General features: G+C 37.6%; 1 protein-coding gene across 1 annotated transcript in view; it reads right to left on the reverse strand.

Annotated features, from left to right (window-relative positions):
- Positions 1–19,995, reverse strand: part of PDE11A (phosphodiesterase 11A) — a 393,277-nt gene that overhangs the window by 207,305 nt on the left and 165,977 nt on the right. The window contains exon 5 of the mRNA XM_063110282.1: positions 5,516–5,577. Within this exon, the coding sequence (XP_062966352.1) occupies positions 5,516–5,577 (62 nt within the window). The remainder of the gene's footprint in view (positions 1–5,515; positions 5,578–19,995) is intronic.

Below are 19,995 nucleotides of genomic sequence, written 5' to 3' on the forward strand. Positions count from 1 at the left end.
ACCACTCATTTATCTCCTCTGCTATCTTTCATCCGTGTGTGTGTGTGTGTGTGTGTAGACAATAACATCTCTAAGTTCAATTTCATTTTCCCATCAGATTGGGTTCAAATCCATACTCTAGCAGTGCCCTCATTTTCTATTTCTGCATAACAAATTACTACAAATATAGCAGCTTAAAACAACACCTATTTATTGTTTCAGAGTTCTATAAGTCAGAAATTCATCATGGCATGGCTGGAATTGCTGCTCAGGATCTCAGAAGGCCAAAATCAAGGTGTTGACAGGGCCACATTTCTTCCTGGAGGCTCTGGGGAAGAATCAAACTCATTCAGGTTGCTGGAAGAATTTAATTCCTTGCAGTTGGAGGCCTAGGGTCCTGGTTTCTTTGACACGTGTTTCTGTCTATATTTAAGCCAGGAACATGTGTCAAATCCTGATCATGCATGAAATCTTTCTGGCTTTTCTCTTCTGCTGTGTCTGACTTCCTTTTCTTTCCTCAACTGAAAGAAACCTCTGTTTTTAATCTCTCTATTTTAACATCAACTGATTAGTAATCTTAATTACATCTTTAAAGTCTCTTCAGCTATGTAATGTAACATGAATATATGACAAGGGGGGTGAAGTCCTGGAGGCCAAAATTCTGCCTGCCACACTTAGTTTGATTTTGTTATTTAAAATAAATACGATAGCAAGTTTTGACCATCTGGCATTATGTGTGGCATCATGGTGAAATGCTACATTTTGTTCTATGTTCTTGATGTCGATTGCTTTGATATGTCAGGCATGTCAAAGGACACTGGCACTTTCTCAGAATTTTCTATTTTACTAAATTTATAGTTTCCTTTTTCCTCAATTGAATCACTTGCCACAGGAAGTTAAGCAGTTTCCAATAAGTCGGAAGTTTTTGAAAACTGGATATTCCATGCCTTAATAACAGTCTTGCATCATGCATGAATTTTGTTATACCAGCCCCTTAATGTTTTGAAATTTATTTCATTTATTGAAACTTTGGCAGTTTCTTCTGCCTTCAGTCCCACGACTTGGCAGTTGTTAGTTGATCCTTTTGTATGTATTTCAGTAACAAAATACAGCACCACTTCATCTACTTGTGAGATTCTTCCTTGGTTGTTGCTTTGCAAGAACATGCAGCATGGTAGCCAGTTTTCCATCAACAAATATTTTCATCACTAATATCAAATTTACACTCCACTTTTTGTTTTCATGTTTTTCTGTAAAACAATAACTTTTCATTGCAATGCCAGATCATGATGTAATCTTGTTGAAGACATATTAACCAGCATTTAAACCCAATCTATGTAGTGCGAACAATGTACAACATACAATTGAAGCAACAACAATACAAACAGCTATAACCAAGTTTGCACATGCACAGGCAACAGCTGTGTCACAGTTTCCACCAGAAACTCACAGTAGGAGTAAGACACCATCCCAACTTTCAACACATTCAATGTGGAAAAACAAGTGCCTCAAAATCATTGATTCATTAAATATTTACTGGCAATTACAATGTGCCAGGCATTGTGTTCTTCCAGTGACACTAGTAAATTTTCCTATTAATCCACTCACAGACAATAAAGGTAATGGCTGGATTAATTAATGGAGAGGATTAATGCCAGGGCCGGGTCAACTGGGTTTCAGATATTGCCTCTGTCACTTATTGTGTGACCCTGCACACATTTCTTAACTTTTATCTGTAATATGGGAATAAACGAGATAATTCATGTACAATACTCAGCATAGCACTTAGCACATAGTAAAAGCTCAAAAATAGTGTCGTATTGTTTTTATTATTATTAACTGAGCTTGAGAGCTGACTCCTTTTCTTTCCATCTGCTCATGCAGCAAATACCTGTATTTTCCCAGCTAGTAAAAGAGTACCAGTTTTGGAAGTGTAATCTCTGAAGACTCATCCAGTGGTCTAAATCTGAGTCCTATGGAGAAAGAAGGGCTGCAGATAAAAGCTTTAGGAATTAAAATTCTTGTAAAAAAAAATGGGGTACATGGGGGCTGTGTAGGGGTCAGGTACATGGTAGGGAAAGTGAGACTTCCTCCCACTTCTGCACAAATTACCCAGCCTTCCTCAGTTTTGGAGTAGTCACCAGTGCATCTAAGACAATACCGTGGAGCTGTGACCCAGCACTGATGAGGAGCCCAGTTATACCCATGGGAATTCTGGAGTGAGCAAGGAAGCCCACACCCAGCAGACGCTGCTCTGCCATGTCCAGAGGCAGAGTATTTATTGGTGAGCACTTGGAAGAAACAATGAGTCAGCAATAAAATTGGTATTTTGAAAAATCTTAGACTCCCAGAAATACTGCAAGGTGGCTTTTGCAAGGAACTGGGGGACTTACACTACAAGGGAGAAATGAATAAGCAGCCAAGTATAAATTATTGCTGTTAATATGACTCTATTTACAGCCACAGCCCAGAGCCCTGGTGAATTCTGGTTATGTTTATATTATATTCTTAACCTACTTCCACCACTGTTCATTGGTCTTGAGACCATTGAGGACAGAAATTGCTGATTGAAAAAAAATCTTCATAGCCTACCAGAGCACCCAGCACAGAATAAGTACTCAATACATGGCTGAGTGAAGGAATAACTGTTTCCAATGGACAAATTTAAAACAAACAGGCAGATGTTACAGGAATATAATTCAACATAAAATGCCTTCTTAACAACTAGAACTCCTTAGCAAAGGAAGAAGTCCATCACGACACTGAATCTTATCACTCTGGTGTTGTCAAAGTCTTGGAGGAGGTACACACCTCACGGACAGGGACAGATCAAATAATTTCTAACTCTTGAATTATTGGTATCCATTGCATACAGACCAAGAGGAGACTAGCTATGGCAAAGCTGTGTAAGACATTAAGCAGAAGTAATGAATCAGCAATAATACTGATTTTTGTGTGTTTTTTTTTTAAGTCTCCAAGGACTATCTCTAAAAATCATCAAGCCTCAAAGCAGAGTTCATCAGAATTGAAATAGTTACCCTGAAGCATTATTACATGAAGTCACAGAAATTATCTTTAAAAAGCTATATACTATTTTAACTCTGAGTGATGTCCAGAGGACTGAGGTATCTAATGAACATTATCTATAGAAAAGATGTGTTGAGAACAGGCTGTGATTTGTAGACTCAGAGCCTGTTTCAATGTCCCTTCCATGCCATCAGCAAAATAAATGCTAGAGCTACTTGTCATTATTCCTTTAACTTCCAATAAATGGCTAAAGATACCCCCATTTACAAGAGGAAAATTACTGGACAATGCAGAAAAGGTCTTCTGAGATAAATGAACATTCTACATTAATTCAAAAGCTATATACAGAATGACAAAGAGGACTATCTCATAATGTCAGAGTTCAAAGGCACTTTTCAAAGGTCTCTTTAAAGAAAAGCTGACCTTTCTTTCATTTATTGTCAGAAAGTTTGCCAAAGGCAGTCTGGGCCTTGGGCCATTTTATTTTGACATAAAAGTTCTTTCAGCATTAAAAATAATCAAAAGACCAGAAGTATTTAATTCTGAAATAACCATGAGAACACATTGAGCATATAAAAAATAACAGTAAAGTCAAGGGTTTGGATCTCTGCACAGGTTAGGTATCCAAAAATCCCAAAAACCCCCAAATGAAAAAACCAACATTGAATCATTAAGATTCCAAAAGTCGTAAAAATAACTTCATAAAGCTTTCTACCCTCATAGATGAGAGATATGACCCATATCAGGTGGTAACTAAAAAAATCATCACAGATATTTCTTCTAATGTATTTCATGTTATTTTACAACACTCTATTTAGGAGAACTGCTGAGTATACCACTAGCAACTCTCTGTGCCTAAATATCTTAGTAAGGTATAGATTAGCTGACATTAGAGATAGATGTGAACATAAATACATTTTTATGAATATAAAAACCTCTTATATGTTCAGATCCCCATACTGGCCAGGCACCTCCCCCCCCCCAAAAAAAATTCTTACAAACGGCCTCTTTTTCCCATTTTAATTTTTATTTCAAGGGACAATTTGCAGACAATAAAATTCACCCTTTTTAGTGTACAGTTCTGTGCCTTGACAAAGGCAGTTGTATAACCACCACCACAAAAAAGATACAGAGCAGTTTCATCATAATCCAAATTCCCCGGGACCCCTTTGTTGTCAACCCCTCTCTCCATCTCCAGCCCCTGGAAACTACTGATCTGCTTTCTGTTCATATAATTTTGCCTTTTCAAGAATGACCAATGAATGGAATTTTATAGTATGTAACAAAGACCTCTTTTAAACTTCATGTACTTGATGAAAAAGTAAAGTAACTAAAAGTGTCTATTTTAATTTACTGTTTCTATTCCTTGAACTTAGCAACAATAATAGATATGAAAAATCAAATTACCCTGGGTATCACATCTTGAAAAAGGTATTACCCAGAGAGTCTTTTGAACGTATAGATATTTAGAACTTCACTTTTGATATGTTGAATCAGAATCTCTTAGTGTGTGTCCTGAGAATTTGGTTTCTATCAAATTCTGCAGGCTTGATACTGATTGATTAGCTAGAATTGAGAAACATTAACACACTGATATTTACTATATGAGATCAACTACCAGATTTTAAATTATGCCTGGTGATGGAATCAAAGTTCAGAGGTTGGGAGAGTCTTATCCAGGTGATCTTGTCCTTGGACATGGATACCACTTACTGGCTGCAGGCCCCTGAGCAACTTACTTAAATCTGATAAACCTTTATTTTCTCTAGAGGTGACCAAAATAAAGAGAATTGATTCTTTTTAATAGCCCAGCTATTATTCAGGGCAGTGCAAAGCTAAGAGAAACTCACTAATTGTCCCCAGCCTTCACTATCACCCTTTTATAGCTTCAAAGACGTCAACAGGGACAAAAAGTGAATTACTGGAAACTCTCACTCTTTTGTCCAAGTGGATGTTATTGGCCAAATATAAGCAAACAAAAGTGAGGAAGAGGAGCAAAGGGCCAGAATAAAGCAGAAAATTAGGCTGTCTGCATAGTTAGGAATATTTTTAAATTGACTTTATTCATTAGCAGTTTTAGTCAGATGTTGGTTTTGAAGAGAGATTGAAACTGTTGGCTTAGAAAAAACAGGTTTGCTCTGTTGCTACTCTGTACCAACTCACAGAAAGAACTTGCATTCAAAATCCAGAAATTAGCAGAATGTTTTAAGATTTATTTTAAAACATGAAGAGGTTCAGAGAAAAGGGAGACTAAAAGCTAAAGGCAACATTTTAATCATATTACAAGTACTAAAATTTGGTCTTAAAAACTGATTGCAAGCTAGATGAAAATGCATTTATTTTTAAGCTATAGTTTTTATTTAAGACCTGAAATACAAAAGTGATGATATTTGGCTGCACTTGCTGATATAGAGAAAAAACAACTCCTATCCTCAAATAATTATGCGACGCTGCTAGCACCAAGGACCAAAGAGCATCAAAAGACCAACATGAACCCCACCAGCCTTACCTGTTCTCAGCATCACTGCACTTTGGGGACATCAATTCAAAGGATTTGGTAAACTTCACCACCTGCCGCACAGAAAGACAGTAAATCCAGGTCAATTAAAGCTTTCTCACAGTTTAAAATAATGTGATAAACACTTTTCATTATTATAATGATTATTACAGTAATCTGAGATTAAAGAGAGATTTTAAATGGAGAAATCCCAAAGGACAGAATAAGAGGAAAATTCTATTCTACATTCTGTGTTACTTCTTACATAGCATACATTGCCAAAGTTTTAATACATTTTACTAAACACATATATATTTTTACAATGAGGCATATAACGAGCTGTGGTGTCAGGCAAAGGGACATCTCATTTGAATCCTTGTTTTTTTTTTTTTTTTTTTGCTGTCCTTTTAACGACCCAATCACTATCCATGGAGAACCAGGTAGAAACAAAATACCCCTCAAAAAGATGCCCTCCATCAACCCCACGCTCCTGAAGTTAGCTTCCTTGGCTCATTGTTGCTCTCAGTTGAACTTTTTTGGTGCCAGCCCCAAAAGGATAAAGAAGAGGAAGTCACCTTCTTCAACAATCACCCCTAGTGGACACTTCCTCCTTCACCTGTCCAGTAAAATCAGCATACCCAGCCTGGTCAAGAATTACTACATTGAAAGGGAATATGTGGGCACAGAATATGTCAATGTAGTTTTTCTCGTGATTAGCTACAATTGAGTTCTTACTGTAAAATAGATCCTACATCAGAAGATTATTTAATTTCTTTCTTATTACTCTGTATTGTAAGAAATTTTATCCACAGCCTATAGATGAGGAAACTAACCCATAATTTTAAAGAAACTTGATCAGTTTCACACAATTAAATGAGGCAAATGGGATTAAAGCAAGTCTGCCTGACCCTAGAGCACCAACACTTTTGACCGCACTGCAAATGTTCAGTAGGAAAGACACCATTTCTGGCCCTTGTAGGGATGGAGAGAAAGCTTCCCTTCCACCCTCTGAAGGTTTACTGAAATGACCTGATAAGAGACAGATGAACAGGAGACAAGGCACGCAGACTTACTGACCTGCCAAAGCATGGGAGCCACACGACATATGAGACTCAAACAGGGCCAGATGGCTGAAGCTCAAACAGCACCCCCTTCACAGGGTGAGAGATGCAGGGTGTATGCAGTTCTGAGGGGCAGTAAATGACTTTCAGGGGAATAGAAGGAGCCCAAAGAACAGACAATGGCCAGGGACAAAGTTTCTCTGAGCTTTGGGGAAGGTGGTGGGAAGATGGGAGGTGGATCGTCACTGTGAACAAAGGTTGTCTTATGGTGCAGGTAACATCTCCCAGGTAATCTCTGGAACTGCGTCCAGAAGAATAGATGAAGAGTCTGTCTGAAAGTGGTGTCATCTCCTCAGTCTTCCTTCGTGATTAACCTGATTTCTCTGGTAAATGAAATTTCAGGGAGAGAATGAAAGACCAATGTATTTCTTCTGGAGGAGCTTCAGATAAGGTGATTTCAGAGAGAAAGAGAGTTCTACGCTGTACTTAGGGGGAGGAAAAGGAGAGGGTTAGAAAATCCTTGTTTCTAAAGCTCAAGTCTAAGACCTTTTAATTTCTTTCATTTCCAAATGCTCCGTATGCCAAAGAACCATATTTGGGGTATCGATTTCTGAGCCCCAACACCCGCTTTTGGCAAGATATATCACATGATAAAAAACGAGTCCTGTACGGTGAAAGGAGTATATCTGAATTTCATTGGATGCTTCCAAGGTTGACATTTAGATTTGCCTTTGCCAGATGCAGTCATGATTCAAAGGACTTTTAAATTAACCACTTATAAGGAATTGATGGACATCTGAGAAAATGATTTAGAAACTAGGAATAGATTAAATATTAAAACAGCTTTATCTATGAGGTAAAGAACGCGAGCTAGGAAAATGCAACATTAGGAAAAAGAAAGAAGAAAAAAAAAAGGTCCATTGCAAAGAAAATTGTGGGTGACTGGCTGAATGTAGGGCAGTGACAATAGCTCAACTGCAAGGAAATACCCTTGACAATCAAAGAATATATTTCATTTCCTATTGTAATGTAAATTAAGACTCTACAGAATCACTCATTGTGGCAAATTTTATTTTCCAAAGATGGCCACAACAATATCTCCTATTCCATATTTTTCTCTACAATGTGATCCTGCCATCTTCCTACTAAGTAGCAAGGTCTATATCCCTTCCCTTTGAATCTGGTGGGCTTCTGACTATTTCAACTGATAGAGTTTATGGAAGAGATGCTATGTGCCTTCTGAGGTTGTTATAAAAGGGAATGCAGTTTCTGCCTTTTCTAACGGAATACTTGTGCCTGGAGCCCTGAGTCATCATGTAAGAAGTCCAACTACTCTGAGGTCATTATGCTGAAAGGGGCCAAACCATGTAGAGAGGCCATGCTGTAGATGCTGCAGTCAGAAACCCCAGTCTTTAAGCCACTCCAGCCCAGGCACGTGACATGTGAGTGAGCAAACCTTCAGATGCCTCCAGTTCCCAGCCATTAAGTCACCACCATTCTTCAAGTTTTCCCAATTTTGGCCCCAGATATCCTGGAAAGAGACAAGCCATCCTAGCTGTGCCCTCTCCAAATTCCTGACCCACTGGATCTGTGAGCAGAACAACATGGTAGGTCTAAGCCTCTAAAGTTTGGTCTTATGTGCCACACAGAGAAAGTAACTGGAACACCTGTTAAGTGAGGACTTAGAAACCAACCACCTAGAAATCTTGATCTAACTTCTGCATTTTTGGGTCTCATAGGGCCAGCAAGCCACAAAGAGGCTATTTATTATCACTAAATAATAAATTCATCAAATTATACCCTAAATAATTCTTAGAGGTAAAACACTAACAGGATAAAGAGTAGAAGCATTTCATTTATGTTTTCAGAGTGAGAAATTGTCATAGGTCTTAGAAGAAGGAGTTAGTTCTATATCTCTATTTTTGATCTCTCATTATTTGTGATTTCCTTCCATTATTTTGCTTATATGACAGTAAATTCTTCCATTTTTATCGTGTGCTAATCTGTATCCTCCTATTTTATGGTAAATTAGGCATTTTGCACATGTCATGACCAATCCTTTATGTATGTATCAATGCTTATAACATCTCAGCAAGGTAGATATTACCCCCATTTTATTGAAGAGAAATCAAGACTTAAAGAGTTAAGTGTTTTGCTGAAAGCCATATAAGCAGTAAATCCCAGTTCTGGGATTTGAACCATGTAGGTCTGATTCCACAGACCCAGTTTTCCCACTACTACTCACTGCTTTCATAAGCAAGAGCAAGTGGTATTGCAACAGCTAATTATTTGGACATGACTCCTTCAAAACCAGAATACTTACCTAAACTTTGCCTTTATGTATTAATTTTGCAAATATCTATCGAGTACCTACCATATGGCCAAATTTAAATAAGCACAGACTAAAAAAGTAACATGAAGTAAAACACTTGGCTTGGTATAAAATTAATCAAATTACCAATAAATTATTAATTGTTTCTGCATTTGGAAATCAAGCATGATAAGTCTTTTAATTTCCTTTCCTAATAAAGGAATTAAATCATTGAGTATTACTAAGAATACAACATTAGGCTTACTTTTTATTATTGATTAGAATATTTTACAACTCTGTAAGGTTAGATGTTAATTTCTGAAAAACTGATAGCAATGCCAATGATTTGTGTCCTGTAGCAATGCAAATGAATTTTATCCAAGTAGAAATGCAAATGATTTCTGTGCAATAGAAAAGCCCAGTGGTAACAGTTTTGTTGTCCTGAATGATAGTAGCCATTTTAATAATCTAATCTAGCAGTCTTATGCCAGGATTCTTTCAGTGCCTATGCTAGAACCAACTTAATCACTCTGCTGTTTATCTCATTAATGAGTTATCTTTGATACATGCTTGCTTTAGATTTGTGCAAAAGTTAGGTTTTTAACTTTTTAAAACTGTCTTCTGACACGACAAATATGTACTGAGTGTCTATATGTGTCACACAGAGTAACAGGCACTGGAGCTACAAGTGTGAAAGTAAAAGAAAGTAAAATCCTTGCACTTATGGAGCTTACTTTATGGTAGAGAGGTTAAGTCGCCCTGGCTCCTCAAAACTAGCTCTCCTTGGAAAAATAAGTGCACTTCTGGTTTCACGTCTTAAGAAAACATACCTTAGAAATGTCCAGAGAATAAGAAGGAATAAAGATTTTTTAACATATATTTTTTTTCTTTCTGAGGGATAGCAGCTTATAAGAAATGGAATAGGAAATCCTGGAATTTTAAAGTTATAGAACTTATAGATCTAGAATCACAAAGAAAGTGGATAAGATATACAGGTACCTGTTGGTGAAATGTCATAATATTTGAATTTTTGAAATATAAAGGAGGAATTGTTTAAACTACTAAAAGAAAAAAAAACAATTTTTGTTCTAAAATGTTAGGACTTTTTACTCCAACATAAATCACAGGTTGAAAAAAACAGGGTCAAAATATTTTGTTTGTTATCCCCAGTAATCCAGCCCATAGTATCATGATCGAAGTCAGACACTGGATTCATGAACCATGGAGTTGGTCTTGTGTGTGGCAAAGAATTTAATCTTCCTCCAAAAGAGCTCCAGCCTTTGCCCTTGGCTCCTGGGAGAAAATCTCCAAGTTCTTAGAATATCCTACCTGATAAATGTGTCTTTGATTACTTGAGGGCCTTGGGCCAGCCAGATAGTAACAATATGATTAGAGCAGAGGCTTTGAGCCAGGCCAACAACTTGATTTTGGGGTGGGCACTTTGGGTCACATGGTATCAGCTGACCTCTGGAGGAATGAACACATGTGTCAGCCACATGGGTGATCAACTAGGTTTTGTGATCAAGCCCTGATAAAGACTCTGAACACCAAGGCTTGGGCCATGGTTGGCAAAACTTAATGTGTATTGTCACACATCATTGCCAGTAGACATTCTCACTGTCTACCTCTCCATGGTAGAGGACAACTGGAAGACTTACATCTGGAACTCTCCTGAACTCTTCCATGTGCTAATTTTATTTTTTATTTTTAAAAATTTGTTTATTAATATTATTATTTTTTACATTCTAAGATGTTGTAAAGCAGTTTTGGGGGAGGGGGAAAAGGGAAGGGAGAGGGAAATAGCATGGGAGGAGGAGGAAGGAGGGGGGCGTGGTTGAGGCCCATGGCACTCCCCCCATGATGATTTTAATTTGTATCCTTTCCTGTAGTCAACTGTAACCATGAGTATAAAAGCTTTCATTGAATTCTTCAAGCTCTTCTAATGAATTATTAAAATTGAGGGTGGTCTTGGGAACTCCCCAAATTGTAACTGCTGTCAGAATTGAGGGTGGTATTATAGCCTATGCTCCCTGTTGTCTTTAGAATAAAAATTAGGTTAATCAAATACTAATTTTGACTGGTCTTTAGTTAAACATTGATTATTCAGTCTATATCAAGTACTGGATAGTATTGGAAAATACCAAAGAAATAATAAATAAGGTCTTTAACCTTCAAAGACATGATATTTGTGATGGTTAATTTTATGAATCAACTTGGCTGGGCTAAGAAATGCCCAGATAGCTGGCAAAACATTATTTCTTGATGTGTCTGTGAAGGTGTTTCTGAAAAAGATTAGCATTTGAGTCAGTAGACTAAGTGAAGAAGATTGTCCTCACCAATGTGGTAGGCATTATTCAATCCACTGAGGGCTCAGATAGAACAGAAAGCCAAAGGAAGGGTGATTACAATACACAAGCCTCACTATACTGATCTAACCACCACACATTCTACACAATTTTTGAAAATCAACGTTGTACTCGTGTATGTATAATAAAAAATAAAAAATTAATTAAAAAGAAATTGGATTAAATTAAGAAAACAAAAACAAACAAACAAAAAAAAAGGAAGGGTGAATTCATTCCCTCTATTTGAGCTAGGACATTGATTTTCTCCTGTCCTTGGACATTGACACTCCTTGGACTTTGAACTCAGACCAGGACTTACACCACTGGCTCTCCTGGTTCTCGGTTGGGTCTTTGGACTCAGACCGAATTAAAATACCAGCTTTCCTGGGTCTGCAGCTTACAGATGGTAGATTGTGGGACTTTTCTACCTCCATAATCACATGAGCAAATTTCTATCTCTCTCTCCCTTTCTGTGTGTGTGTGTGTGTGTGTGTGTGTGTGTGTGTGTGTGTGTGTGTGTGTGTGTGTGTGTGTGTGTGTGTGTGTAGTATTGGTTCTGTTTCTCTAGAGAACCCTGACTAATACAACATATTAAAAGGGAAAAAATTTAAAGTGCAGGTCAGAAAAAATTTCTTGATCAGCTGATGTGATTCCTTTTACATGACCAAGAGAATTACAAAACCTATACAAGTTTTTCTTCTATCTTGGCTCAGAGCAAAGCTTCAAAGTTTTAACTTTATGCAGCATAATAGGGTCTTGTATTTGTTAGTTTAGTTTGATTTTGCTTACAAAATCAAATTTTTCTTTTTCCTCTTTTATTAAAAATTTTGTCTTTCATTCTGTTATGTGTCTGGCACATAATAAGTAGTCAAAATATTTGTTCACTATGAATTTTTATATTTTTGCCCAAAGGTACTTTAAATCCTTTTGGTAGTGAATTGAGTAAAAGTACAAAGAAGAGATAAAGTACTTACATACTTGAAAAATATATAAATGTGTGTGAAACTACTTTTAAACATGAAATAACATAAATTAAAAATAAGTAACATGAAATAATGTAAATCCATAAAACTAATTACACTGGAACAGAGCTTTTCATGGGCCATTAAGCTATATAGAAGAGTATTATTCAGAGGTATGGAAAGGGAATCTGGAATGGTAGGTAAGAGAAACACAACATTTAAGGCCCTACAGCTAGCTAATGGCAAGCAAACGAGAAGTGGGCTTGAGTCCCATTAAGAGAGTGGTAAAATACAAGCAGAGCAATGAAATTGCTCTTAACCAGAAAAGATTAGGAAGTGCTGAAACAGCATCCTTGGTTCCATAATGTGTGTGGAGTTAGTCTGCATTCAGCCCATCTGACCTTGAAGAATTTCAGGTCCATTCCAGAGTGGGTCTAAGACTGTCACATAAATCCAAGTCTAAACCATATATTCAGGAACCCCGGGCTGCTGGTAAAATCTCCTTACAGATTCTCTGACATGGGGGCAACCTGAGGTTAGTCTCACAGCCAAATTGACCCCAGGTAAGGCAACATACACATAGACCTTAGTTCATGTTGAGGACAGCAAGATGAACAGCTGAGAAGTAACATAATTCTGGAGATGTAAACTTATCTGCCTGCCTCCCAGTCCCCTAGAGCAGGGGTGGACAAAGAATGGCCCATGGGCCAAATCAAGCCCGCCACCTGTTTTTGTAAATAAAGTTTTATTGTAACAGAGCCACAATCATTAATTTAAGTATTGTCTATGGCTGCCTTCTACTATAATAGTAGAGCTGAACAGTTGCAACTGAGACCATATGGGCCACAAAGCCTAAAACATTTACTAGCTGGACCTTTATAGAAAAAAGTTTGCCAACTGGTCTAGAGCTATCTTTGGGTAAGGTCAACTAGTTATTTTCTACTAAATTGTTATGGCTAATGAAAAATTAATGGATTCATATTCCCATGTAATTATCTATAATTCAGCAAGGGAATTCCTGGAGTCATAATATTTTAATTCAAAACAATGCTGTAATGATAGAAATAGGCACCAAAGCAAGTGGTAGGATATATATTTGAGGACATATATATGTATCCCAGTTGGCATGGGACAGTCCCACTTTAATTAAGCCTGTTGTCCTAGAACAATTATTGATAGTGCTCCCTTTCACTCTCGAAATTATCTTCGAATAGCAAATACTGGGCAGGTAGGCCTTTGGCTGCTCCTTAAAGCATCAGACAATTCATATTTTTAAAAGAATTTATTGAAAATATAATGCATTCAAATAGAAAATTGTTTATAGTCAGACACCCGGGTTAAAATATGAAACAGCAAAAACTGCTAAAATATTTTGATATAATTTAATGGGATGTATAGAGTGACATTAGAGAAATTGTGACTAAGAAAAAAATAGGAGAAAGCACTTATTAAATAATGGAGAACAGAATTTATGCTTTATTTGTAACTTGGACCAATTCTATGATTCTTAGTTTTACTAATTTTTAAAATTTATTATCTACATCAAACTAAGAGTCTATTTTACGTGTACTAAATGAACATGGATTAAATAAATAAATATACATACTCACATACACTAAGTAAAAAAGAGAATATTATATGGGAATATCAGAAGTGTTTCATGGGTCAATGAAACTAAACTAGTGGTTCCAAACTCCTTTTGCTGCTAATCAGCCCTGGTTATTGCACCCTGGGGAAAACAGCATACGTGCCAAGTGAAGTAAACATAATATCCCCCTGTGTGTTCTTTGGAAAAGCTCCATGGACAGAAGTCTTTTTGATTTGGATATTTATCAAGCACTAGTTTGTCTGGTTTCTCTATGTTCTTTTAATTTGGAAACAACTTTAAAAATAAAAATTATGCTCAAATAGATATTCCTGCCATCAAAAAAGAAAATTTTCTACCAAATGATCACTATTTTTTTTTTTTTTTTTTTTTAGTTTTCCGAATCTTTACTTTTCCATAAGTGGACTACTCAAAAGGGCAAAAAAAAATGACTTAAATAATTATCCACTACCATCCTTTTGATAAATTTCTTACTTAGGCCAATCATTAATTTACTCAAATCATTTATTCACTCAATCAACATTTATTAAATACTTGGTGCACAAGGTACTGTTATAGGCTCTGGAAATGCCAAGGGGCATAAATCATGTCCTGTCCTTGAGGAACACACAACATAGTGTAGAGGGGAAAACGGTTCACAAATGTATAATTTTACCATGACATATATTCAAAATGCTACCAGTGCACAGAGGACGACATTGAGGGGTCTTCATGTCCTAAAGGGTGAACTGAGCTATGTCCTAAAGGGTGAAGTAAGAAGTGGGGGCTGAGGGACTAAATCAGTCAGTTCTGGCAGAAAACACAGAATATACTCAAAAGAGTGAATTGAACATAATTCAATAAAGGGACTAGTTACAGGAATATGGGTCGGGTAAAAAGAAACCAGTAAGGAGTGGTGAGGCACCCACGGATGAGAGACTTTGGAAAGCAATGAACATTTCCTGGTCTGAGGTGACACAAGAGAGAGTGAGAGAGGGAGGAAGAGAGGGAGGCGGGGGATGGTGTTATTGGGTCCTGGATGAGCTGGGGCAGTGGAGAGGGGCCTTGGAAGATTCCAGCCACCTCTAGAACTGGCAGAGCATGAAGGAGAGCAACTATGCCCAGCCTTTCTCTCCTCCAGCCCTTAAATCTTCTTCTGCTCCCTCCTGTTCATCAAACCCAATTGAAACCAGAGGACAAGAGAGCCCAAGTGGTGTGGTTCCTGGAGATCAGCCTCAAGGGCATCGAGCTAAAGAGAGAAAAGCACCAATAGATGGTGGGGGGTGGGGGATTGGGGTGGGGTGGAGAGTTTGCTGAGAATAGCCAGTACAGAGTTGACAATGTTGAAACTTACCTGTGCCCTGTGCTCCCCCAAAATAGTAATGATGAAGAAATCCCCCTACTAGTGTTCCAGAATTGGCTATCCTCAAAAGACCACACTTCCCTAGTGTATTTCAAAATAAGGCCTGTTTCCATCTTCCTCATGACTCCCATAAGACTTGCGAATGACACAGATAACTCCCTGGTCTATGTGCTTCTGTAAAACCGCAGGCATCTTTCCTATTCTTTGAGATGTTCCTCATTAATGAATGTTTTTCCAGCTGCAGTAGCCTGCATGAAATTAACTCCTTCATTGTCAGGTGCATTTTGTCTTCCATAGGGACTATATGTGCAAAAATACAAAAGCAAATACATGGACAGAGTGAGCCTAGGGAGGTGGGGTAGAGGTAGGAGAAAGAGACTGAGCAAGGCTGAGGACCAGAGAGGAGAACCAAAAGTTAAGGTGGGAGCAGAAGAGACAGGTCTTGAATGTTGTGTGATAGAAACTTTATTGTGTAGGCAACAGACAGTTACCAAATGTTTAGAAGCATAGGAGAGGCCAGTGTGTGTTAGAAAGATAACTAGAAGAAATGAGTCAGGAGGAAATTGGGCAGGTGAGGATTCATAAAGACAGAGTAAAGACAGTGGTAGAAGGGGTGGGAAGGAAGGGCTACAAACGATGTTGCAATGTAGAAGCAACAGAGCGTAGTGACAAGTGAATGCAGATGGCGAGAAAGACTTAGAAACTAGTCTGTGGTTTTTAACTTGAGTTACCTACTCCATGATAATGATTCTGTTAATTGAAATAGGAAATATCACAGGTGGTGAAGATTCGGGACAGTATGTGGTAGTGATGGCCAGTGGGGACTGAAGTCTAGTAGCTGGAGATTATACTCGTATATACATTTGACCCTCCATATTCATGGGTTCTGCATCTGTGGATTCATCTGACCATGAATTGCAAATATTTGAAAAAAAAATTGCATCCATACTGAACATGTACAGTGTTTTTCTTGTCATTATTCTCTAAACAATACAGTATAACAACTATTTACATAAAATTTACATTGTATTAGGTATTATAAGTAATCTAGAGATGATTTAAAGTATACGACAGGACATGCACAGGTTATATGTAAATAGTATGCCATTTTATATCAGGGACTTGAACATCAGTGGATTTTGGTCCTGGAACTAATCCCGCATGGATCCCGAAGGACTACTGCCTACGGAGGTATATTTAATATACATAAGTAATTAATGATGTGAGTTAAGAAATTGATATATATGTTTATTAATCAAGTGAGTTTATGTATGTGAATATTTAATATGCAATACTAATGATGTGAGTGTGTGTATATATGAAGGTACTTCAAAAATTTGTGAAAAAATAGAATTAACAGATAATATAAATATTTCTATGAACTTTTTGAAGACCTCTCATATATACATGCAAAGTGATTGGGTAATCATCAGAGGATTTTTTTAGATATCTTCCATTTTGCATTCTAGAAAAACACTTGGAACAAAAATCAAAGAATTTAAGTTGGCTTCCTTACAGGGAGAAGGAAAATTAAAGAAAGGTAGGCACATGGGAAGAAAGTGATACGGAAAGGAAAACCTGGAGCAATTTTTACAATCCATTTAGGAAGCATTGTTGCTTCAGACAATCAGGGAAAACTCATCCATCTCCCCATCAAGAGTGTAGGATTCAGGAAGGTCATCCAGTTCAATGGCTTAATTATACGAATATTTACATAAGAACTGGTGAGTTAAGGAACATAATTAGAAAGCAAGTATACATAGCTAGCTGTGCCTCACAGTTTAGAAAACTAACTCCAGAAACTCGCCTTTATTTACAAGCTTAGCTACAAAGTACCTCATAGAGTTCTGGGCAAGGAAAGAGCTGCCAGCCATCAGGACGATCCCTGAAAAGAGAACACTTGTAAATACTAGGGCTGAGACAGTGCCTTAGGGCATAGGATTAAAATGTCTACATTCGCTTTACTTGACTAAGCACAAAAAGAAATAAAGATAATAGTAAATACATGGGCTGGAAAGGAACTAAGAGAAGTGACGGGAATTGCTTAGACAGGTTCAGGGAATGGAGTCACATTAAGCAGAGACTATTCATCTCTGAGGACTAAATATTTCCTAATGTTGACAACAGCAGCCAGCTACAGAACAATCTTTTTTTTTTCCTTTCAGTCTAATGGAAAATACCATTGACAAAGTCACTTAAAATCAATTGACTAAAGCACTTAAGAGAAGCAAAAGAGGGTAAAATATCAATTTTGGCAGGAGAAAGGGCTTGAAAGGCATTCCTCATTTCTATTTTTAGCATCCACTCAGTAAATTGATCAGTTTACACCTGAATGCCTAGTTTAGAGACCATGAATGCAATCTCTAAACACTGAGTTAAAATCTTGGTGAACCAAAGCTTCTGCAATTAGATTTAAATTGTTTTCTCCCTTTTCTGCTAAAATAAGAGAGGCTATGAAATGTCATACACCTGCAATAGCCAGTTTTTTTAAGTATTCGAATTACAAAAAAAAAAAAAAATTACAAGTTCTTGCTTCCGGGAATGATTCTAATAAAATAGAATCATTTATTTTTGGAGGAAGAAGCTTTTTTCTTTTTTTCCTGAAGTGATACGCTTTAGTTTAGTTTTGTTTTGTTTCTGATTATAAAAGTAGTGTATGGAATGCCAGTAGAGGTGGTGCTATAAGTTCATGCTTTCACACATCTGATCTTTTCGAAAAACAGAGCAAAGACAGATAAGACTGCAGAAAGAGAATACCAGAAAGACATCTAGAAGTTAAAAGGAAGATAAAAGAGAAGAGGAGGAGAAGGGAGGAAAAAGAAAAGATCCCTAAAGGCACAAGTCTTAAGACATAGACCTACTTTTCTCCAAGTCCAGAAGCTGGCAGGCAGTGACGGTTGGGGATGGGGACTAGAAGTGTTCCCTGGAGACAGGTGACCCAGCTTCACCCCCAGAAACTGAACCAAGCTGCCTCTGGCTTGGTGTAATATTACCACACAGCAAGAGACCCGAGCCAGTAATGTAAGTCCTGGTTCTTGATTAGGGAGGGGCCAGGGAGCTGTGCAAACTATTAGACAGGTAGGGAGTAGGGCAAGAGAGAAAGAAAGAAAACGATGGCACAAACAAAAACACTCTCTCAACAAAATGAGCTGCAATCCTAAATCCAAAAGCACGTAACACAGACAACTAAATCTACAACCTGCATAATTGGACAAAGAGATACTAATAAATCTCAGGTTTACTAAAGATTTGAACACATCTGTGTCAGAGAATGATAGATGAAGAATAGGAGAGTATTAAGAATATAGATGATTCGGACAACATCTCATTCTTGAATAATGGGTCTCAAGGAAAGTCAGCTGGACAGCCCTTTTTAGAAAAGACTTTTCTCCTTGAGAAAAAGAAAGGTATATGAAAAGAAGTTTCCCTTTCTTCTCCTGGGACACAGTGAAGTGACAATATGCTACCTGGAGCTGCACCCTGACGGGAAAGCCAGCTGGTGAAGATCCACCACTGAGACTAGCATAGGAAGTGGACAGAGCCTGGGTTCTCAATCACATCATCAGGCTGCTGCGCCATCCTAGAACTTCCTCCTGCTGACTTCTCATCATGTGGCTTAATAAATGTTCCTATTGCTTAAGCCACTTTCCCTCAAATATTCTGTTGCTCTTGGAATTCCCCGAAGCTGATCTACAAATTAGAGCAATTTCAATCAAAATCTTTACAGAGTTTCTCATGGAACTTGACAAGCTGCTCTTATAATTTATATGCAAGAGCAATGGGCCAGGAATAGGCAAGCCAGTTTCAAAGAGGAACAACATTGAGGACTTGCCCCATCAGATATCAAAGTGTATTATAAAATTATAGAAATTGAGACAGTGGTGCAGAAATAGACAAATAGACCAGTAGGACAAAAAAGTGAGCTGAGAAACAGTCCAGGTATATATGGAAAGTTGGTATAATATAGAAGTGGCATTAAAAAGTGGTGACAAAACAGTTCTAAGAGAGTTGGTTATATACATATAGCTTTACATTATACACAAGTTCTAGGTGGATGTAAAAGACTGTAAACACCAGATGAATTAACAAAGATTCATGAGAAGGCTGTTATAACTGGAGGTAGATAAAGATTTTTATAACAAAGCCCTTAAAAGCACAAATCAAAAAGAAAGATTGGTAAATTTGACACATTAAAATTAAAATATTCCACAAAACCAAAGATACCTGTTGAGGGAGGCAATCTACATAAACAGATCCCAAGTGCAGTCTTGCTGTGAGTGTCAACTGCAAGGTCCTGACCTCTCTTTACCCAGTTCATTTCTCGTATTTGCAGTGAGCAAACTTGACAGTTGAGGTAACAGCTCTCCCCAAACACCGGGCTTGAAACCACTCGATAGAAAAGGGCTATATTTCCCAAGCACAGTGTTCCACTTCTGTAATGGAACCCACCGCATGTGCAGGCACACACCCACTTGCTGCACCTGTGGCACTTGAGGGACATGGGGAACCAGCACCATTGTCCTGGTTTATAATACAAGGGTTATATTTGTTTCTACAACTATTTTCCCCACTGTTTTTAACCTTTGTTCTACGTTTAAATATATTCAGTACTCAATATCAGTCTTATTCATCCTGACTTCTCTATTTACCACCTGCTTCGTTAGATTTCAACCTCTCATGTCTTTCAGGAAGAGCCTCTTGGAGCTATATTTCCTGTGCTCCTTTGCATATTTGAAAATATCTATCTGTAGCTTATATAATTGAATATGTATTTGGAGGGGATTTGAGTGTGGAGGCAAGGTTAGGAAGACTGATTACACCGCATTTATTATTCTCATCTCTGACTGGTCTCCCTTAGCCTCAGC

Source organism: Cynocephalus volans, chromosome 1 (assembly GCF_027409185.1).
Source record: "Cynocephalus volans isolate mCynVol1 chromosome 1, mCynVol1.pri, whole genome shotgun sequence".
Classification (NCBI taxonomy): domain Eukaryota; kingdom Metazoa; phylum Chordata; class Mammalia; order Dermoptera; family Cynocephalidae; genus Cynocephalus; species Cynocephalus volans.